The sequence below is a fragment of the Micromys minutus genome (assembly GCF_963924665.1).
Source record: "Micromys minutus genome assembly, chromosome: 23".
In the NCBI taxonomy this organism is placed as follows: Eukaryota; Metazoa; Chordata; class Mammalia; order Rodentia; family Muridae; genus Micromys; species Micromys minutus.
In genome coordinates this window covers 44,761,374-44,785,627 of record NC_137958.1, presented here as the reverse complement: position 1 = coordinate 44,785,627, position 24,254 = coordinate 44,761,374, and the positions used below count along the sequence as shown (strand labels likewise).

Here is a 24,254-nt window from a genome sequence, read left to right as displayed (position 1 = left end):
AAGATGACACAAACAGCTCCTGGGGACTCCGTGTTATCTACGCTGGTGTGTGAGGCAGTCTTGGATGATTCGGGTGCAGGTTAAGTATGAAAGGCGGCTTTGCACTGTAGTATTTAGAACAACTTTCCAGGACCCTAGAAAAACCTCTTTTGACTTATTGAGGGAATAAAGCCAAAGTTCCTGAGCTTCTTCAATCAAAGTGAGCAGTTGTGGAAGGAGATGTTCTAAGAAGTTCTCAGATGCATGACTATTTGTCGTTTTTAATTACAAGTGAGTTTCTTATAGTCACTGTCGTGTCTCTGGACACAGAAGGGAATAAAGGATCAGGGACACTCCGAAGCTCTTCCCAACAGTGACTGGAAGGGACATAAATGAGTGTCATGTCCTTTCGCCTTTCATCTCCCTGGGAGGCTTAGGTCTAATTCTGTTTTCCTGGCAGTAGAAAAATCAAATGCTCTCTTAATTCTGTCCATATTAAAGAACAGCAAAACTTGAAGTGCATCCCCTTTGCCAACTACTAGAGGCATTAATATCTCACCTGCCTGTCCCCTCATGGCTACCCCTCGTTAAAGCAGAAACAAGGATGGGAAAGCACTCTCTAAATCAAACCAAATAAAGCACAGTATAGACTTATCAAATGAGACTTTTTTTAAAATTCAGAATAAAGCCATGCCTTTCTGACTCTCAAATAGCTGTGCCTGCTACATCGAGCTCCAGGATAATGGATGGCTCGTAACACAAGTCCCGTCCAATCTTGCACATGCCTCAGTGGTCCAAAGGTACCAATCACGAGTTGAAATGATGCTGGAATGTTTAATTTTAAATGTTACTTTTTAATGGAGTCATGGTCCTTTTTTTTTTCTTTCTTTCTTTTTTTTTTTTTTTTCTTTTTTTTCTTTTTGGGTACAGGGTCTGATGACCACCAGAACCATTGTGGTTTCGGTGCTTGAGAGTCATTTATTTCCCCGACCATGAATTTTTTTTTTTTTTGCTGGGGGGGGGGGTATTTTCTTTATGTTGCTCACTTAATTGTAGGCAAAGCATTTTGAAATCAATCTCTTAGGCTTCAGATTTCTTGGGTTGCACAATTCAAATCTGTGGCTCTCTTACCATTGCAGTGGATGTAGCTGTGCCTTTTTATTCATGGGCCAAAACTGTTCAAATGCGTTTAAGAGAGACCAGTAGTGGGGCAGGACTGAGCCAGGAGCTTCCATATCATAAAATTCACCCATCAGAGACTGAATCCCAGGAACAGTGGACGGGAAGAGCTGAGAAGAAATGTTCAAAGGAAGCATCAGAAGAACAAAAAGATCAGTTGAAACTTTGAAAAGTAACTTGAAGTGTAGTGTTAAGGATACTAACTATCAAGCAATTACTTATTAAAACCCTGCTGGTCATGGGCTAGGAGGGAAACACAGTTGCAATGAAAGCATCAGACCCCAGTCAGATCTCCAGATGCTGCCATATGGCCAAGCTTGACTGCATTCAGAAGCCAGTGTGGGAGGCAGAGACTCCTGGGTCCTCTGCCCCACTGAACAGACAGCCTAGACTACTTGAAGAGTCCTGGACCAATGAGAGACGGTCTCAGAAACCAGGGCAGGTGGTACATGAGGAATGACAGCTGGTGTTGTGTTCTGACCTCTACTTACCGGAGTACACTTGCTCTTGTACACACACACACACACACACACACACACACACACAGAGGACAGAGAGAGAGAGAGAGAGAGAAGGAGGGAGGGAGGGAGGGAGAGAAGGAGGGAGGGAGAGAAGGAGGGAGGAAGGGAGGGAAGGGGAAATCTAGTGGTCATTATTATAATTTAAATTTTGGTACTGTTTTCAGGGCTACATCGTCTTAGGCTCATAAGGATACTCTCAGTCCTCCAATATGGGACTAAATTGTTTAAAATATGTCAGTCTTTTACTGGTTAGCTTGGTCAACTGCTTACATAAGTAGGCATTTGTATCCAGGACTGGAAAAAAAAACTACAAGGAATATTTGAACCTTGCATCAAACTAGTAACTCAACAATTAACTTTAAATACTGTTTTCACATAGATTTATACAAAGAAGTATCAAGTAAAATACAAATTAATTGTATTCTATGTATTCATGGAAAAAATGAAGGAAAACACACTGGACATGAGCAGTCATATGTAATTGCTTAATCTTTGATACTGACAATCAATTGATGAACACCCCAAAAGTACCAGGGTGAGAAAAACATGTCCTCCTACAGATGGAAACCAGTGAGAGCTGCTATGAGTATACTCCTCACATATACTCTATTGTTGACTCTGGCAACATTGTTACTACCAATTACTCACATATACTCTATTGTTGACTCTGGCAACATTGTTACTACCAATTACTCACATATACTCTATTGTTGACTCTGGCAACATTGTTGCTACCAATTACTCACATATACTCTATTGTTGACTCTGGCAACATTGTTACTACCAATTACTCACATATACTCTATTGTTGACTCTGGCAACATTGTTGCTACCAATTACTCACATATACTCTATTGTTGACTCTGGCAACATTGTTACTACCAATTACTCACATATACTCTATTGTTGACTCTGGCAACATTGTTACTACCAATTACTCACATATACTCTATTGTTGACTCCAGAAATACTGTTACTCCCAATTAAGATTGAGTCATTTTTCCCCAGCCAACTATTGGACTGAGAACAGGGTCCCCAATGGAGAAGTTAGAGAAAGGACTGAAGGAGCTGAACAGGATTTGCAACCTCATAGGAAGAACAATAATATCAACCAACCAGAGCTCCTTCTTAGTTGGTGGGCTAAACCACCAACCAAAGAGTCTATATGGGGAGACCCATAGCTCCAGTCACATATGTAGCAAAGGATGGCATTGTCTGACACCAGTAGGAGGAAAGGCCCTCAGCCCTGTGAAGGCTCAATGACCCCCTGTAGGGGAATGCTAGGTCGGTGGGACAGGAGGAGTGAGTGGGTGGGTGGGAAAGAACCTTCATAGAAGCAGGGGGAAGGGATGGGATGGGGGAGTTGCAAAGGGGAAACTGAGAAGGGGGATAGCATTTGAAATTCAAATAAATAAAGTAACCAATAAAAAAGATTAGGCTGTTTTTAAAAGTCTTATTATGTTAAATTACATTTAATTTTGCTCAAAGGGGTAATAAAAAGTAACAAATACTGGTTCTTTGTCCATTCCCCAAAGCTAAAAATGAAATTCCTTAGAAAAATATCAACATTTTCTCCAGAGAACCATGAACTATCAGCTACTATGATATCATATCCTTTACCTCTGGTAAATTCCATATTATTAGCAAACTCTTAAAGCGTATACATCTTCCCAAAAGGACAAAGATAGCTTACAAAAGGGTTGTAAAGAAATATCTGTGTGATTTAAAGGGAAAAATCAGGCAGTTTATGGCTAATCTATTAATATCATAATGTCAGTCACCAAGTGGAAAGAAATGTCACTTTTGTTTTACCAGTTGGAATTGTCCCAGACTCTCAAGTTCCTTTACAAAAGTCTTAATTGAGTGAATTTCCTCTAAAGACAGGCACTGATTTTGTAACTCCTTTTGATAGTTTCCATCCTAGAAAGAAAAAAGAAAAAAAGCCTTCAGCAACCAGGAACCAATTAAACCATTTTTCCTCACCCCCACATAATAGACTGATCAAATGCTATGACAGCTAAACTTATTAAAGTTATAGAATTCATAGCAATGATAAGTTGTTACAACAATATTCAAATATTTTTAAAACCATGCTTGGTAAGCCTGACTGCCCTAAGCCAAGGGCGCCTTGGTAGTGAGGTCAAGGAGATGAGTGTAGGAGAGAGAACAGTTCAAACTATCTATAAACAGCCCTTAACTACCGTGAACATTTCACATCATTTTCTTCATAACCCTCCACGTACACACTGAGCCAATATAAAATGAAGTTGGTCCTTAGGCCAGAAAAAAATATCCAGAAACTCACAATAATAGATAACAATTACAAATTAATTTCAAGAAGAGTTTGAATTGCACAATTAACATAACCTGTGTTTGAAAAAAATAAAATCCCTCATCAGTGCACAGATATGAGCTTACCACAAATGCACCTGCTCTCTTGGGCCTCTGCAACATTTCAGAAACCGTGGAAAGTGAAGACGCGTTGGAGAAGAGGAAGTCAAAAGTATCCCTTAGAACGATTCTTTCTGTAGTTTGGTCCTCCACGTGGAAATCCTCATTATCGTGAAATTTTAAGTGCTCGTGTACCTTTGAAAGGAGAGAGGTAGAGGAGACAGTGAAAGGCCTGATTTATTTCAAGTTGGATTGTAGAACAGAGCTGCCATCTAGTGGTGTTCTGGAGGCTAGCAGTTTTGTAAACCTGAGGACCACTTCTGATGAAGGAAAATGCCTTTCTTTTAAGGTAAAGAAGCAGGGGAGGCATCTCGACGTTGCGTTCCTTTATCTTGAAGCTCTTTCTGTCTCCTGCATATTTCTCCATGGGAGATGATTACGTCCTCATTTCCAAAGCAAGTGTTTTTAAAAGTTTCAGATCTATTACATTAAAGAGTAAATGGCCATCTAAAGGTTTCGTAATATTGAAAATTTTACAGATGAATCTTAAAGCTGCGAGCAAATATTATAGTTTGGGGAAAAAGCAATACTGGTGGGGTTGAACTCTGGCTACCCATTAGGTTATTTTGTTCCTTCCCACTTTATAACCCAGTAGTCAGCCCTTTTATATATAAGTTAAAGGAATCAATTTTAAAAATCTTTACCACTGAAGGCTGTTTAGAAGAAAAATATGCTCAGGAAAGTGATCTGAAAAAGTTATGACTCAAGGCAAACTTTTTCAAAACCCATATTTATATATACGTGTACCAGAAAAAATATTTTAAAAGTACACACACGCACACACACTAAACATGATGGCTTTCTTTTTTATTTCTGACATGCTTTTAAATTAAAATTTTAACATGATTTATTTGTATTGCTAGGATGAAACCTATGACCTGGTGTATTCCGGGCAAGAATTCTGCCATCGAGTGGTCTGTCTAGTTCCCACAGATTTCTTAATTAAAATGTAAATCAAGGGCAGAGCCATCTTTTCAGGACGCCAAGCAAGTCCCCTCGTCACCTTCTGTTTGCAGTTATCGATAGGTCCTGGTTTCCTTCATGAAGCCTTACTTGATTTAAGACCATTTTGTTCATGAATTTGGGGAATGATAGGAATTTGTCCTAGCGTGTGTGCAGTGGTCGTTAACATTCACAGATTTCCCACCTTTTAAGAGCCGTGGGCACATGAGCCCGTAATGACAGCAACGCAAGCTACTCTTAACCAACTGGTGACTGCGTGAAAACACACTCCTACCCCACAACACCCACATTATTCTGCACACTCACCCGGAGCACCACAGGATGTCCCGAATCTCCATAACCAATATCAAAAGTTAAAAGCTGAAAGCACTGTCTACATCTGGAAGGAAAGGCAGAAGGTAACAGGACAATGTAGTCTCTTAGCTCCACTCACTCTTCGATTATAACACTGTTAACAATGGACACCACCGGGCTGGAGAGATGGCTCAGCCACTCACAACCCTCTTTAGTGAGATCTGATGCCCTCTTCTGGTGTGTCTGAACAGAGCAACAGTGTACTCATATAAAATAAAATAAATAATTTTAAAAAGCAACACTTGATACCATTAAATTTCAGTAAGTTAAAAGGGCAGTGGCACTGGGTAATAGAAAATTACGTGAAATGGATTGTGGGTTCGAATCTCCTTTGCTCCGTGAAGAAAATGCAAACATGCCTCTGTTTCCCATGGTACGCTACAGTAACCAGAGTTAACACTTCCTTTGAATAAGGAAAATAATAAGAAGCTGAGATCTGAGAGTAGAGGTGATTAAATCTTGTTATCAAAAGCTTTTGTTTCTTTCTCAGCATTTTGGAATCCTAAGGACACTTGAGAACAAAATACATTATGTCTAGGTAAAGTTACATACAGTCAATACTTAGTGTATTTGATGAAAATACTTTAAAGATGGCTACAATCACTCCAGTTGCATATGCAGCAGAGGATGGCATTATCTGGCATCTTCCCAGTGTAGGGGAATGCCAAGGCGCTGAGGTGGGAGAGGGAGCACCTTCATGGAAGCAAGTGAAGGGGGAGGATGATGTGAGTGAGGGGAAAGGGGATAATATTTGAAATGTAAATACAGAGAATGTCCAATAAAATAATTAAAAAATTAGTTGTAGGATGCAAGCACAGGCTTGTAGACCTAGCACTTAGGAAGTAGAGGCAGGAGAATCATAAGTCTGAGGCTAGTGTGGATTGCAAAGTGAGATTGTTATGATGATGATGATGAACCCTGCATTTTATTTCTTTTCACTATTAGAATACAAAAAAAAATAGCATGTAACAAACTCCAAAGTTTTAGGATCTGTAAATTAGCCCATGCATGTTTAAAGATTGTAGTATAATATACTGACGTAAAATTCCCAAGTACTAGCTATTTCTAAAAATTAAGTTTCTTCACTAGTAAATTTTAGAATCTCCCTCCCTCCCTCCCTTCCCATCTCTGTCCATCTCTCTCTCTCACCTATGGAAAGCCTTTGGTCCCAGAGGAGATGCATCACCAAACACCTCAGCCACCAACAGGAGCTTGCTAATGGCTTCCTTCATGTTGTCCAGTGCTTGCAGAGGTGAGCTGGTCCTCAGGAATGTCTCAAAAAATATCTGCAGCTGTGAATAAAACCAAACAGAAAATTCAAATGGCAAAAGATTTTTCTCTGCCTTTTGTTTCCAAGGAAGTGGTAGGAGGTGATCCTTCAGCTGTGGCTCCATGCCAACTTCAAAAACAAAAAACTTTAAAAAAACTAAGATTTAAACATTCTTCCATTTAAACCACAAAGGAGAGAGGCTCAAATAGCTTGCAACTTAACTTGGCATCTTTTTTCTTTTCTTATCCAATGGGAACACTGGAAGAAAAGTACACACACGGTAGTGTGTGGGTTGCAATCTGAGCTCTGTGGCTTGATGTGCGGTTCTATCAGTAAGGAGAGTGGACTTCTGACTCTCTTCCTACATTTCTGTCTCCTTGCTTTACAGTGAGGCTATAACCCAAACATGAGAGGAAAAAGAAAGTATTGGGAAAACAATATAAACTATGAAATTCAAATATTTGGTTTTTAATGATCGATTTTCTGCCTGTATCAGAATAAAAACATCTTTCCAAAGTTGTTTCTCTTCGTCTCATTTTTATTTTTTTCTGAAAGCAATTTGGAAAGCCAGAGAATGACCTGAGAGAATCACAGGACAGGGTGACATTTTAATCTGAGATTTCTTGTGACGAAGAAGGCGAGGTGGTATTAAGAGAGAGAAGAAGCTTGAGTGCCCATGTCTTCCTGTGGAACACACTGTTAGCCTCACAAACAGCTATTCTTATTTACTTAAATACTAAGAGTAGTCAGACCAAACTACCTTTTGAAGATGCTTAGCATTAAATTTCATGTCAATATTTTTTTCAAAAATATGAAACTAAGTTTCATTGAGCCACAGACTTTCTCTAGATAAACACAGGCTTTCAAAGATAAAGAACAAAACAATATTTTTTGAAGAAACATGCAGCAGGTATTTGGTTAATGCTTTTGGAAGAAGAGGCTAAACCTGCCATAACTTCAGAGAGACACCACAGAAAATGTCCGTCACGATGATCATGAAGGACAAAGGTTGGCAGAAGTCATCTATAGAAAATGGTAACTGTATCTTTAAAATGTGCCAGGGAAATTCCCCAACATAAACAATAAAATACTGAGTCCATAAACTTTTACAAGTCAAAACCAGAAACCTAACGAGACTAGACATTAAGACCCGAAGAACACATCAACATTTGGCAATTGAGGTATTTTTCTGTTTTACTTAGCAAAATGGATGCAGTAATTGTATAATTAAAAGAAAACAAATCAATGCTAATAGTAAAATCGTTAATATCCGTGAGCCCAATTAGAATAACATTGCATGTTTTTAAATAAAAGCGTGTATAGGAGGTTGCTAATGGCCCTTGTGCATTCTTTCCACGTATATGTCTCCTGAATGTCACTCAGTTTAAGGTTAATGATAAATCAGTGTTGAAAAGTTCTGCTTCGCGTGTATGATGGACAAGACCGAGTGTCAAATTACAGCCTCCATATGGGAAAACAGCAAATTCGTATTTTGGGGTCGTGTTTACTCCCTGATGTGCAAATCATTCTTTCTCCATCGATAACTAGAATGGCCAGCAGAGAACCGAGTCTCTTCAGTTAATCCATTCTCACTTCTGCTGAGATTTCTGTACTGTAGAAAGCGTGCATTCTGTGACTTGGAACACACTTCACAGCAGTGTGGATCATGGCTCTGTGCCACACCAACACTTCATGGAATTAAGAGCAGTTTCTCTTCTGTATGTTTATTTAAGTTAGCGCAAATGTCAACAAACATCACATGCCAGAAATAAAAGAGAGCCATCAAGAATTTAGTGTATGTGTGTGTGTGTGTGTGTGTGTGTGCGTGTGGTGATCAATCTGCAACACGTCTCCTGGTGAGAGTGTGATACATTTATTATTCCCCATAACCAAATCACTTAGACTAAATGAGCAACTACTGCCCGTTTCTGTTTTCACTGTGAATGACTAGTTAATGATGGTTGCTTTGTCAGATTATCTGGGATCTATTCATCTCTGCATACTCAGATGCACAACGACATGTGCTTGATGACACATCTGATGTCTCATTCTGATGACTCATCAGAATGGATTAGACAATTAGAGACAATTTGGTGTCAGTCCCTGAAAAACATTCTACTCGGGAGATGTCCTCTCTCCCTACAAATCCAAGAAGGAGCAACATCGACATTACCTTGCTGCTCATTCGAAACATGGAGACACAACTTAAATATTAAGCAGAATCTTCTGTCCTTTTAGAATGATGGATAAAGCTTTTCCCCACTTTTTACTGAGCTAGGTGATACCCGTGTGCATATTCAGTAAGTTTGTCATTAAGTGCGACATCTTCAGTCAATATCTTTAAGATTAAATAAATAAGACAGTATAACTTCCCAAGGAAATCAAGGCCTTGATCAAAAACTCAACTCTTAAAAAAAAAAAATAGGTGTGATGGTTTACACGTTTGATCCCAAAACTCAGGAGGCAGAAATAGGCAGATCATATTGAGGAGTCACTGGAGTTACATAGTTAATTTACAGCCAGTGTAGGCTACACAGAGACCCTCTCTCTGAAAACCCCACTCAAAACAGGCAAGAACAGCAACAGAATGTGTAAAGCATTTCATGACGTTACACTGTGTTACAGACGACTCACTTTCCTGTCTGTACAACGACACCCAAATTTAGTGCTAAGTAAATAGATACAAAAAGACCTTGTAATTGACAAATGGAACCTCACGAAACTGCAAAGCTTCTGTAAAGCTAAAGACATTGTCAAGAAAACAAAACGGCAGCCAATAGTCTGGGAAAAGATCTTTACCAATCCCAAAGCTAGTAGAGGGCTAATATCCAATATATACAACGAACTCAAGAAGTTAGACTCCAGAGACTCAAACAATCTTATTAAAAATGGGGTACAGAGCTAAACAAATAATTCTCAACTGAGGAATACTGAATGGCTGAAGCTCAAATTATGAAGCTCAAAAAGGACAAAAATCAAAATGTGGAAGACTCAGTCCTTCTTAGAAGGGAAACCAAAACACTCACGGGAGGGGGCACAGGATCAAGTGGAAGACCAGGGATTGAAGAGGGGAAAGTTCAGGGGCTGCCTCACATGGGGATCCATCCCATGTATAGCCACTGGACCTAAGCACTACAGCGGATGCTGGGAGGTGCTTGATGTCAGAACCAGATAGGGGTGCCTCCTCAGGGGCTCCGCCAGAGTCATGCAGCTGAGCACGCTTGCAGCTAACCATCAGACTGAGTGTGGGGAACCCAGTGAGGGTGCTGTGGGGTGGGGGTGAAGGAGCTGAAGGGGGTTAAGGCCTCATGGGAAGAACAACACTGTAGACCAACCAAATCTTCCACAGCTTCGATGGACTAGAACACCAACCATTGAGCATGTGTTGAGAGGCCCATGGCTCCAGTTGCATATGCACCAGAGAACAGTGTCTGGCATCAATGTGAGAAGAGGCCTTTGGTCCAGGGTGGGCATGTTTTCCCAGTGTAGGGGAATGCCAAGGCATTGAGGTGGAGAGGGTGATTGGGAGCTAGTGCACCTTTGTGAAGACAAGTAGAGGGGGAGGGGAGATGGGAGTGGGGTTTGAAGGGAGTAACATTTCAAATATAAATACAGAGAGTGTTGTAAGACCGCAGTTGTAAAGATAGGCAGCTGAAACAGCACAATTCATTTGTACAAACAAAATCAGCTGCCTTAGCATTTACAATGTACATCCATCCAAGCAATGAAGATACAAACAAGTGAACCACAATTATGAATCGATAACAGAAGGAAGGGTGGAACTGAGAATGCACCGAAGCATTTGGAGGTCAGCTTTACCTATGAACTTAATATCTTAAAATACTTTGAAGTGTCCTATTCATCGGATATGCACCTCACCACCATCTCAATACTTCTATTCTCCCACGAGAGGCCGGACCAATCATTCTCAACCGAGTGATCGGTTCTCGATCAGCGCATGCTAATAATTCTGTATCAGACCTGTTGATCTTCTTGTCTTCTCTTTAGACTGAGATACGTTAGGTTGGGTATTACCTCCTTTACTCCTGACATACCAGCTCCTGAGGCAGGACCAGTGTTTAGTAATCCTAAATATGGCTTTGTAGAAGCTTCTGAAAGATTCATTGGAGGAACTGTTTACTACAGCTTCTAGATAATGTAGTTTAACACATTAGGCAAGGGACACAGCTCGGTGGCAGAGCACAGGGTTTTGATCCCAGTCCCGCACACATACGCTACACAGTATTTGTTTCCTGTGTGCATCTCACTCGACTGTAAGGATATGTATTTTCTTCATAGCGACTTTTAATGAAACCTTTGAAAAGTAGATGCTTCCAGCTATTTGAGAGCATTCTTAAGATAAGAAAATTTAATCATAGAGCTAGAGAAAAAGATAGGAGATTAACCAATATTAGTTTTTCTTAAAGTCCCTGACTATCTTGGACCATTTAGCAGAATACTAATATATATTTTGACCTGGGCTTGTGCACCATAGCATTTACGTAATAAATCAAGTTCCCCATGGTGTGTGTGTGTGTGTGTGTGTGTGTGTGTGTGTGTGTGTGTGTGTGCGTGTGTGGGTGTTATGGTGAATGCAAGAGAGACATTTTGTCTTCTCTGACTGAAGAGAAGTAGAAATTGAAGTATTAGTACTTACATTAACTGTAAAAAGCTAGGCAATACTGCCAATTACCAGGGACATGCACATTAAAAACTACAGCAGGGCAAGTTCCCATACTGGCTAGGATGACTATTTTCTGATAATTATCTTCAAAACCACATATGTTATAGGTGTCAGGAAGTACATGAAGAATGATGACTGGCAAAGTCCATAGAGAATGTAAAGAAGTGATTTCTCAAAAGCAAAAACGAGAACAGATTTATCATTGGCTCAGCAAAAATCTATCAGAAGACATGAGGTCAGACCGTAGCGAAATGCACACACATGCTCACCGTACCAATAGCTTCAGTAGCTCAGAAGTGGAAGTAACCAGGTAGACTTTGACAAATGAACGGATATGAGTAAATATTCTATGTAGACACAAATATTCCCCAGCCTTAAATGGGAAAGAAATTCTGTAACATGCTACGATGTGAATGCACCTTGATAACATTCTCTAATAAAGAATTCATCTCAGAAACCACAGGTCCTCTTAGTATGTGGTGTCTAGAGTCTAATGTATAGAATAGTGAAGTCCCTGGCAGAGGCTGAGGGGGAGGGGATGGGAAGTTGTTAGTAACAGGTGGTATAGGATTTCAGAGGTGCTCAATGCTCTGGAGAGTACTCGGTAGTATACGCATTGCTAACATTATCAGACTGGGCACATAAAATTATTAACTGAGCATATATTGTGTTACTGGGCAAATTAACACAGTGGGGAAAAAATCAGGCTTCTTGGTCATTTTCTATCTTCTCTTGACAACGGCTAACTTCTGTCACCGAGGTACAAAAGAATGCTGCTTGGTTTTAATGGTTGGGAGTTTTCCAAATGAAATGAAATAAAACCAAACTTCATTCATTCTTCCCTTGTTCCATTGACTAGTTCCTGCAAACAGTACCGTCTGTCTGTCTCCGTGTTAGGTCCTCATGGTCTCTGCCTTTTCTATGAGCAAGTTTATCCTTGGCTTTGATGGCATTTGACCAAGGTGCGAAATGCTACACAGAAAGCTTGCATGTTGGGAAGAACAATCCAGAAGAGAAAACAAATGAGATAACATGAGGTTTAATGCAGGAGGGTTGCAGGTATATGTCAACACTCAAAGGAAAAAATAAATAAAACAAACAAGGCTCGAAGTTGACTCACCCACTGGTAGAGTTAAGGGCATTCAATTAAATACACAGAACCCAAGCTTCCTTCCTCTTTGTCTAAGTGAAAGTGGGAATAAGATGCATTTGACATATTTGTTTTAACTGAAGATGGAACTTAAGTTTATTAAGGAATTTAAGTCCTCTTGCTGGACATGATCATTCTGGGTTTTGAGACTCACCAAGCACCTCTGACTTTGATCTAACCAGTTGGTTTGGCAGAATTCTTACAACATATCTACAGTAATTCAAATAGTTCAGAAATGTACACTGGTATATTTCATATGTAAAATATTTTTGATTGTTCTATAATCCTCAACTAGAAATATGCCTATGCATTTTTGAAATTTCAGTGATCATATGGTTTTAAGCCATTAGAATAAAAACTAAAACAAAAATCTCAAACATATTTTCCAAAGAGTTTTGAGGCAGATATTGGTCATACACAACTGTTCAGGACAACAGAAATGTATTCTAAATCTTAACTGAGATCTTTCAGATCTAAAATGTAAAATCATATTGGAAATATACTTTTTAGATAAATATATTTCTTTTTATTGAATTAACTCATGTCTATCTGAAGGCCCGTGTCCATTTCTAATTATTAAAACAGTATAAATTCAGCCTCATTACTAATAATATTTTAACAGAACTACGGATAAACTTGATCACATAGCTATGTAGATACAAAAGGAAGACTTTACTTAAATCAGCATGAAAACACTTTGATTTCCCCACAAAGTATATTAAAAAGAATGACTTTGGTCCCTGCACTTGTGACTTCTTGGCCAGCCTGGTCTACATAATCTGTTTCAGGCCAGCCAGAGCTACATTGTGAGACTTTGTTTTTTTTAAAAATCACATAGTAATTTATCATGACACAGGAGATTTTTGTTATAAATAATTGAAAGTATTTTCTGCTGATGCAGAGAACACAGACAGACATCAAGTGGGGAATGCGGTGGTGGGGGGGTAGGAGGAAGGACTAAGTAAGCCAGTGGGATCAAGGACAGCATCCAAAACCTACACAATCAACCAACCTGGACCCATGCTGGCTCATGAGGACTGAACTGTCAACCAGAGAGCACGGGACTAAGTTGGACCCTTTGCACAGATGTAACAGTTGTGTAGCTAGGTCTTCAAGTGGCACTTGAAGCAGGGTCAGGGGGCTTCTCTGACTTCATTTCCTGTCTTTAGATCCCTTTCCCCTAACTGGGCTGCCTTGTCTCAACAGAAAATGCCCAAGGCCTCACCAAAACTCCATATGCCAAGGCTGGTTGGTATCTATGGGAGGCCTCCCCTTTTCTGAGGAGAAGGGAAGGCGGGGTGGATGGGAGGAGGGGAGGGAAGAAGGACGGACTGGGAGAAGAGGAGGGAGAGGAAATAAATAAATAAATACTTAATAAAAAGGGATTTTTTTTTGATCAAGGATTTGTTATCCAATTGTTAGCATCCTCTGCTTTCTCTAACAAATACCATATTCAAATTTTCTTGTAGGGGCGGGAGTAAAGGTTAATACTCCTGGTCAACTGGACAGGCCCTAGAACTGTAGTTCTCAATGATCCCCTTTGACAAGCTTCAAAATATTTATATTACAGTTCATAACAGCAGCAAAATTAGAGTGCTGAAGTAGCAATGGACTATGTTTATGACTGAAGTCATCACAGCCGGAGGAGCTGCATCGAAGGGTTACAGCGTTAGGCCGGTTGAGAACCACTGCTTCATGCCACTTGGCATGCCTGTGAGGGTTCTACGTTAGGTTCATAGAGGAGAGAATATCCATTTCATGGTCACACTGGAGAAGAATAAGGAAGTGGCCTAAGCCTAAGCAGCCATTGCTCTCTGCTTCCTGAATGTGGTTAATATGAACACCACCCCCTCTCCTGCCACCAGACCTTGTCTGCTGTGACGGACCATATCCCCTGGACCTGTGAAGGGGTGGAGGATTATCTGTGTATGTCTGTGACCCCCCAGCACTGCGGAGACAGAGACAAGCAGTTCCCTGGGCCCCACTGGCCAACCGGTGTAAATAAATCGGTGAACACCAGGTTCAAGTGAGAAAACTTGTCTCAAAAAATAACCTAGAAAATCAATTAAAGAAGACCTCAGGCCTCCCATACATGTGCACGTATGAGTGCCCACACACATTTGTGCACATGCCACAAACAAGTTCATAGGCCACATCATACACAACATCCCTGTCTTGTATGTCTATCAAGTGTGAAGAAGTCAGAAAGAAACTATCTTTTGTATGTTTTAGACATTTAATACAGATGATCTAATGTAGAGCTTATCAAATCTCATGGTCAAGCACAGAGGGAAATTTATTCATTATAAAAAACATATAATGGGCTCTGTGGGCTGAGAAGATGGCTGAGAGGTTAAGTGAGGGAACTGCTTTTGCTGAGGGCTGAGGGCCCGGGTTCAGTTCCCAGCGTTCATGTAGCTCACAACCACACACACACACACACACACACACACACACACACACACACAAAAATGCACACACAACATTTAAAACAGCAAAAATCAACAACCAATGGTTCCTGATGGTACAACAAAGAGAATGATATGGTGATTAGCCCAAACTTTCCTGCTGCCCTGTAGAAGCCTTGAATCCACCTTAGCATCGCCACAATTTCCTGCTGTTACTTTAGGCATCTCTCCAGCTAGCTGCAGCTCTCTCGCAAAAACAAAGCTCAGTATTTCACACATGCTATGTTAAATGAGCATATACTTATCAGTCACGACTTTAAGGGTGACAGTTTTATAGCTGCTAAATGCGATGTAGTCTTAGCACAAACTGATGGGTTTGGTTTGGTTTTTGGTTTTGGTAGCTGAGGGCTGACTCCTGTTGTTTGACACACATACTGCCTTTCCTGTTGCTCCCCAGTCATCTCTATGGAGATGAATTTGAACCACATCTTTCTTCAGCTCGCAGAAGACAGGAGTCCCCAGTTGCTCCAGTACAGCCTGCTAACCTTGGCACCACAGAGTGCACTTTTGAAAAATGTGAAAAAATTAATAATAGTACAAAACTTTTAAACATTTTTCGAAATCCACGAAGCCTAAGTGGCTATCCATTGCCAACCTTGTGACAGAGAGCCAGGGCCTTTTAACCGTCCATGGTTGAACTAACTGAGTTGTAAGACCTGTGACTTAAGGGCCCCTCTCTGAGTATGTGCCTATTTCACTGGTAGTTATAGACAACATAAAATATTTGAAAGGAAATCTCAGAGAAGAATTCTTCTAGGCTTCTCAACTCCCCTCTGCCTCCTCCCCCCAAATTTGAGATCTGTTACACACACACTTATTTTACTGAAATGTTTAAACTCAGCCTTGCCATATTGACTTGGTAAGCCCACAACTTGTATGAGGAACAAACTTTAACACTGGGGCATGCTTGCTGCTGGGTCCGGATGCTTGCCCCAGCTCCAGATGCTTGCTTGGGGCCTCAGGCTGCCAGGGCTAATTAAGACTTTCTATCTGCTGGCGATCAAAGTCCTAATCCTAACTGACATTTATTAGCTGGCTCTCTCTGCTGGATCATAAACCTCATCCTTGGAGAAGGTGTGAACACACACCCCCTCCCAGGTGTGAACACACACACCCTCCCAGCTGTGTCAAAGGTTTTGAGAGGGGCAACTTCAGTAAACAGGTTCAGCACACAATCAAGTGACAACTGTTTTGGAACAGAACACTTTTCATGGCTCAAGCTTTTAGGTTTTCGATTCTTAAAGTGCCTTATCTAGTCTACAAATCTTGTACTTCATTTTCCCCATTTCCTTCCTTAGCTTTCTGCTGCTGGAACAAAATACCTGAGAAGATTAAAGGGAAAAGGACTGCTGGAAAGAGGGATGACATTTTAAATGTAAATAAATAAGCTGTTTTTGAATTATTGTCCAGAAGCACACCATAATTAGAAGACGGTGCTGGAGTAAATGTTTTCACCTCAAAGCAAGGGGTCTGGGGGCTAGGAACAAAAGATCATCCCCCAAGTACATGCCCTCATATACTGAACTTCCTACCAGCAGGCTTTCCTTCGTACCACTAAAAAACCGTCTCCTACACATTCTTCCGATGGAGCTGAAATATCCTCTCTGAAGCCCACCCAGCTCTACTGGTGTGAACAACCCACGGATGCTCTTCTGTGCCAGAAACTGAGTCGTTTACTGCAATTCTGTCCATAGTGCAGTCATTTATAAATGTGTTTTTTTTTTTTCTGTTGTTGCAGATAGCATTTCTTCCGTGAGTCCTTTTCCATGGTGCCAGCACATATTAGTCATTCTTAGAATGAGTCTAGAAAATAAGTGTGTTGGATCAACCGTGGGTGGTTATGTAAGTAGTTGATGTTGCTTTACTTTGAGTTGCTTTCGACTTCATGACCAAATATAAATATCTCACACAAGCCTGAATAACTAGATATATCTATCTATATCTATGTGTTCCTTCCCCACCAATGCTTATGAAAAAAACCTGTTTTTCTGTCTCTTTCATGGTATACAGCCACAGTTGAGCAGACTTCTCTAAGTAGAAAAGTCAACAGACACAGAACCCTCTCCATCTTCTCTCATGGCCTCTTGTGTCTAACACGTATTTCCTGATTCTCACACTTCTGTTTTAGCTAGCCAGGCCCGATGAGAAAATGTCCTAATGAGAAAACAAAAACCTCCTCACTTCCTATGACTTCTGTGACAGATGACTTATATTCTGGTGACATGGCATGAGGAAATTTATTATCTTATAGTTCTAGAAGCTAAATGTCTGCAATCAGAATGTTCTTGGAGCCATGATTCCTGCTAAGCCTTCAGGAGATGATAATATGTCGCTCTCCCCTGCCAGCTTCTGGTGGCTGTTGATATTTTGTTGGGTACAAAGGTTTAATCTCTTGTTCAGTTTCTATAGCCTTTGGTCCATCTATGTCTCTCCCTCTCCTGACCTTGTCCTGTGAGGTCATCTATCACTGGATCTGGGACCTGCTGTGAGATGCAGAATTGTCTTAACCTTGGTGTTTTGAATAAGAATGGTAGCAATAGTCTCCTGTACTGGCTGGTTTTGTGTCAACTTGACACAAGCTGGAGTTATCATAGAGAAAGAATATCTTGGTGTGACTTTAACTAAGCAAGTGAAGGACCTGTATGACAAGAAATTCAAATCTCTGCAGAAGAGAATTGAAGATCTCAGAAGATGTAAAGATCTCCCATGCTCATGGATTGGAAGGATCAACATTGTAAAAATGGCCATCTTACCAAAAGCAATCTACAGATTCAATCCCCATTAAAATTCCAACATACAATAAGGAAACATGCACCACAATGTACATAGCAGCCCTATTTATAATAGCCAGAAGCTGGAATTGCTGAAAGAGCAAATTGCAAATTCATCTGGAATAACAAAAAAAAAAAAAACCTAGAATATCAAAATCCATCCTCAACAACAAGAAAACATCTGTGGGAATCACCATCCCTGACCTCAAGCTATATTACAAAGAAATTGTGTTAAAAAAACCACATGGTACTGGTACAGAGATAGGCATGTTGATCAATGGAACAGAATAGAAGATCCAGAAATGAGCCCTCACGTATATGGTCACTTGAATTTTAACAAAGGAGCTGAAAATATTCAATGGAAAAAGAACAGCCTCTTCAACAAATGGTGTTGGTCCAACTGGCACTCATCATGCCGAAGAATGAAAATAGAAACTTTCTTATCTCCCTGTACAAAGCTTAAGTGCAAGTGGATCAAAGATCTCCACATTAAACCAGGTACACTGAAAGTATTAGAAGAGAAAGTAGGGAAAACCTTAGAACACATAGGCATAGGGGAAATTTTCCTGAACAGAATACCTATGGCTTGTGCTCTAAGACCAAGGATCAAGAAATGGGATTTAATGAGATTGCAAAGTTTTTGTAAGGCTAAGGACACTGTCAAGAAAACAAAACAGCAGCCAATAGATTGGGAAAAGATATTTACCAATCTCACACCGGATAGAGGTCCAATATCCAATATATACAAAGAACTCAAGACGTTAGACTCTAGAGAATCAAACAATTCTATTTAAAAATGGGGTACAGAGCTAAACACAAACTTCTCAATTGAGGAATATCGAATGGCTGAGAAGCATCTAATGAAGTGTCCGACATCCCTAGTCATCAAGGAAATGCAAATCAAAACAACCCTGAGATTTCAACTTACACCAGTCAGAATGGCTAAGATCAAAAACTCAGATGACAGCAGATGCTGGTGAGGATGTGGAGAAAGAGGAACACTTCTCCACTGTTGGTGGGGTTGTAAGCTGGTACAATCACTCTGGGAATCAGTCTGGTGGTGGTTCTTCAGAAAACTGGACATAGTCCTACCTGAAGACCCAGTTTTTCCACTTCTGGGCATATACTCCAGAGATGCTCCAACATACAATAAGGAAACATGCACCACAATGTACATAGCAGCCCTATTTATAATAGCCAGAAGCTGGAAAGAATCTAGATGTCCTTCAGTAGATGAATGGATACAAAAATTGTGGTATATTTACATAATGGAGTACTTCTCAGCTATTAGAAACAATGACTTTATGAAATTCCTAGGAAAATAGAGAATATCATCCTGAGTGAAGTAACCCAGTCACAAAAGAACAGAATATGCAGTCACTGATAATTGGACACTAGCTCCAGAAAGCACTGAATACCCCAGAAACAACTCACAGGCCATTTGGAGCTTAAAAATAAAACAAAGGCCAAAAAGTGAAAGCCTCAGTCCTTCTTAGAAAAAAAAATAAGTATATAGCACCCTCTCAGAGTGTGGTACACCTGGACCTTAAATCATTAATAATTCAAGAGCTAAGAATATAGCCTTGTGGCAATTTTTGGTATTCAAAATTATTATGTTTAATCTATACACACCAAGAAAACTCTGACTGTTTCCATGTTACATTCTGTTCTATACGTACTTTATGCTTATGGTAACTAGTAAGATTTCAATGCATACTATCAAACCTCTAAAAGAATTAAGTACTGACAAAAATATATTCATATAGCTTCATGCCAAAATGCTTTTTAAAAAATCTATACATGTATCTCTCTTTTTAAAATAAATTTGTGGGGAAAAAAAAACAAATTCAATCTGCTATAAAAACTAAACTCTTACCAAGAGCTTTATTCTGAAGGGCAGTTCTCTAGCTATTCTTAAGAATCTGTACATGGTTACTAGATAAAAATACCCTGACTATCCTAATAGGAGACACAGAACCAAGTTATCCTCATGACCCTGACACCCCACAAATAGCCAGGCTACACAGAACATCTCTGTGCTCCACACAGAGGACAGTGGCCAAGCTGCAGACCAGAGAAGTGATGGATGCTTGTGTGAGAAGGATGATTGTGTGATGAATCAGCTTCCACCTCCCACTTTGTCATTCATACTACCCCACAAATCTTCTTTAACTCTGTTTTACTACAATTGTAAACTGGTATAACAAAGTAGTGGGTTTCATTTTGCCATTTTTGTAAATATTTTCTACTTATTTGGTCCCCTCTCCCAATATTCTCCTTGGAGCTCTTGCTTCATCTGTTCCCCTCCTCTGGTTTCCTTCTTCTTCTCAATGTCCCCCTTTCTACTGCAAAGATATAGGAACATTTATGTTTACCACTACCCTATTCACAATAGCTCAGAAACATAACTGGCTGAGATGACCACCAACAGACAGGTGGAAAGGAATACAGTACAAGTATACAGAGAAATCAACAGAATTGGAAATAGTTCAATTAAGAAACATAATCCAACAGGAAAAAATGTCCTGAACAGAACACCACTGGCTTATGCTCTAAAATCAAGAATCAACAAATGGGACTTCATAAAATTGCAAAGCTTCTATAAGGTAAAGAATACTGTCAAAAGGACAAAATGGCAACCAACAGATTAGGAAAAGATCTTTACCAATCCTACATCTGATAGAGGGCTAGTATCCAATATATACAAAGAACTCAAGAAGTTAGACTCTAGAGAATCAAATAACCATATTAAAAAATGGGGTAAGAGCGAAACAAAGAATTCTCAACTGAGGAATATTGAATGGCTGAGAAACACCTAATGAAATGTTCAACATCCCTAGTCATCAGGGAAATGCAAATAAAAACAACTCTAAGATTTTACCTCACACCAGTCAGAATGATTAAGATCAAAAACTCAGGTGAACAGAGATGCTGGTGAGGATGTGGAGAAAGAGAAACATTTCTCCCCTGTTTGTGGAACTGTAAACTGGTACAACCACTCTGGAAATCAGTCTGGTGGTTCCTCAGAAAACTGGACATAGTACTACCTGAGAACCAGCTATACCACTCCTGGGCATATACCCAAAAGAAGCTCCAACATCTAACAAGAACACATGTTTCACCATATTCATAGCAGTCTTATTTATAATAACTAGAAGTTGGAAAGAACCTAGATGTCCTTCAACAAAGGAATGGATACAGAAATTGTGGTACATTTACACAATGGAGTACTACTCAGCTATTAAAAAAAAAACAATGACTTTGTGAAATTTCTTGGCACATGGATGAAATTTGAATCTATCATCCCGAGTGAGGTAACCGAGTCACAAAAGAACACTCATGGTATGTACTCACTGATAAGCAAATATCCCAAATATCCCAGAATAACCAAGAAACAATTCACAGAACTTCTGAAACTCAAAGAGAAGAAAGGTCAGAAGGTGGGTGCCTCAGTCCTTAGAAGGGAGAACAAAACACTCATGGGAGAAAATAAAGGGACAAATAGAGAAGCAGGGATTGGAGAAAAGATCATCCAGAGACTGACTCACCTGATGATCTATCCCATATGTGCCCAATAAACACAAGCACTATTGCTGATGTCAAGTAGTCCTTACTATCAGGAACCTGATATGGATGCCTCCTCAGAGGCTCTGCCAGAGCCATACTGATACAGAGAAGGATGCTTGCAGCTAACCATCAAACTGGCACGAAGACCTCAATGAAGGAGCTAGAGAAAGGACTTTAAGAGCTAAAAGGGTCTTCAACCATACAGGAAGAACAAAATGATCAACTAACCAAACCTACCACAGTCCCCAGGGACTAAAACACCAACCAATGAGTTCTTATGGAGAGACCCATGAACAAGGTACATATGCAGCAGAGGATAGCATTTTCTAGCATCAGTGGGAGGAGATGCTTTGGTCCATAGAAGGCTTATTTTTCCAGTGTAGGGGAATGCTAAGGTGCTGAAGTGGGCGAGGGAGCACCATCATAGAGGCAATGTTAGGGGGAGGGAGGGGAAATTGGGGAAAGGGGATAACATCAAAATGTAAATACAGAGAATATTCAATAAAAAAAAGATAAAATTTAAAAGACAAAAGCTGTATGTTTTTCCTAGAGTCTCTTATCCCCCCTCAGGACCCAACAACCTACAGGGGGGTCTGCCATAACCAGGAACACAGGTGAGATCCTCACCCCTAAACCCACACTAGTAGATGTGGGATCCATCTTGCTCAGCATGAACATCATTTCCCTTCCTGTCCGCACCTCCACCTGAACCCGTGGCAGATTGCCGGGCATGCCTCTACTCCCACCCCACAGCCTACTTGTCTTTCAGGAGGTCTGCTCTAACCAAGGACATAGGAAGCCTGCCCTAACCAGAAACAGCATTGCCTGACTCCCAGGGGGCCTGTTCTAACCCAGGTCATACAGCTCTACCTGCCTCCCAAAAGACCTGCTCCAGTCTGAGACACCCAAGCTAGTTAACACCAGAAACAACCAGATGGTGAAAGACAATCACAAGAACATAAGCAAGAGAAGCAATTGTGATTTGGCACCATCAAAACCAACTTCTACCACAGCAAGCCCTGGATATCCTAACATACCCGAAGAGCAAAATTCTGACCCCAAATCCTATCTCATGTAGATGCTAGAGGCCTTGAAGGAGGATATAAATAACTCCCTTAAAGAAATGCAGGAAAAGACAGGCAAACAGGCAGAAGCTTTAAAGAAGAAACAAATGAATCCCTTAAAGCTATACAGGAAAATAAACCAAACAGGTGAAGGAGTTGATGGTACAAAACCTAAACATGGAAATAGAAACTATAAGGAAATCACAAATGGAGGCAACCCAGGGCACACAAAAACTAGAAAAGAGGTCAAGAGCTAGAGATGCAATCATCACCAACAGGATACAAGAGATAAAAAGAATCTCAGGCATAGAAGATACCATAGAAGATATTGACATCAGTCCCTAGATTCTCTCTACCAACTCTAGATTTCAATGTATGTTTGGAAGTGTAGCATCGGTAATGACTAGAAAGGGGACCTGTCTTAGTCAGGGTTTCTATTCCTGCACAAACATTATGACCAAGAAGCAAGTTGGGGAGGAAAGGGTTTATTCAGCTTACACTTCCACATTGCTGTTCATCACCAAAGGAAGTCAGGACTGTGACCCTCCCCCCCTCCCTGTCCCCTCCCCTCCCCTCCCCTCCTCTTCTCTTCTCTTCTCTTCTCTTCTCTTCTCTTCTCTTCTCTTCTCTTCTCTTCTCTTCCCTTCTCTTCATCCTGATAGTGTTTCTTTTTGTAACTGCCCTGGCTGTCTTAGAACTTGCTTTGTGCACCAGCCCTGAACTCTTGGGGATCCCACAGAGGCCCGTCTACCATTGCCTCTATAGCATGTGGCTATTAAAGGCATGTGCCACCCCACCTGGCTACCGTGTTGCTACCTCCATAATATGTCCTTACCTCTCTGTTAGGCCACCATTTTATCCACTTGCTCTGAGCTCTGAGCATCTAATCTGGCCTGTGAAAGGTTTCTCTGCCTCTGCTCAGCATCCTGGCTAGCCTGTTGTGCGCACAGCAGCAGTGTGAGTATAAAAGGTGCAGTCCCTGTGAACTGTTGTCTCTCAAAGTGGGGGATGAACTGCATTTGTCCCTTGACTATGAGACTTATATGGCCCTATTCTTTCCCCTGCCACATCCGTGTGCACACTCAGTACTTGCAGTTCCTCTCTCCTACTTAAACACTTTGGACTGGCACTTTGCTGGGACTGCTTTATCGCAAATCTGAAAAGACACTTGGTATCAACAGTTTAGATGCCGTGTGGAAAGATATATATTTACCTCGTATGTACTGGATAGCACAATTATCATTTTACTCCTTACATGTGTGCTTCGTTCTTAGTGCTATCACAAAATCTGTAATTATATTTATTTGTTTAAACATGAGTATTTTCACACTTCTGTTCATCAATGTGTACAAGAATAAATTCAACAGGAAGCAGAAAATTTATACTAAGTCTCTGGAGTCTAGCATCCTGTGTTGTCCACAGCATATCCCAATGAGTGTCTCAAAACGGATTTTGAGATAAAGATTCGCTTAACCCATATGAACACTATTATTATCTCTTACATCTTTAATCTGTTGATTAAGGCTGAAACACTTAACTATGGCCACACTGATCACATAGCTAGTTTTCTACCTTATATCCCTTCCCTGTTCTCTACAGAGAGCTTTAAGATTTCTTTTTTCCTAGCCTGCATATTCAACCTTACAGCTTTCAGACTAGCAATACATTTTTTTCCTCTCTTTGGGTAAGACTGCAATCAAATATTTGTTTATTATTCAGTCTGAAAGGAGTCATCACTGGTCTATTCATATTTTAAATCACATTTCTTTCTCACCTTTACGGCAAAGTAAGATGAAATGTGTTTCTTTAGCATAATGTTTTTCCTTTGTGACT

At 40.3% G+C, this 24,254-nt stretch overlaps 1 protein-coding gene across 5 annotated transcripts in view; it reads right to left on the bottom strand.

Annotated features, from left to right (window-relative positions):
• Window positions 1-24,254, bottom strand: part of CPED1 (cadherin like and PC-esterase domain containing 1) — a 288,777-nt gene that overhangs the window by 158,572 nt on the left and 105,951 nt on the right. For all 5 annotated transcript variants that reach the window (XM_080936442.1, XM_080936443.1, XM_080936441.1 and 2 more), the window contains exons 7-11: window positions 6,597-6,739; window positions 5,400-5,472; window positions 4,098-4,265; window positions 3,492-3,599; window positions 1,111-1,268 (exon numbers count right to left, since the gene is read on the bottom strand). In XM_080936442.1, the coding sequence (XP_080792568.1) occupies window positions 1,111-1,268; window positions 3,492-3,599; window positions 4,098-4,265; window positions 5,400-5,472; window positions 6,597-6,739 (650 nt within the window). The remainder of the gene's footprint in view (window positions 1-1,110; window positions 1,269-3,491; window positions 3,600-4,097; window positions 4,266-5,399; window positions 5,473-6,596; window positions 6,740-24,254) is intronic.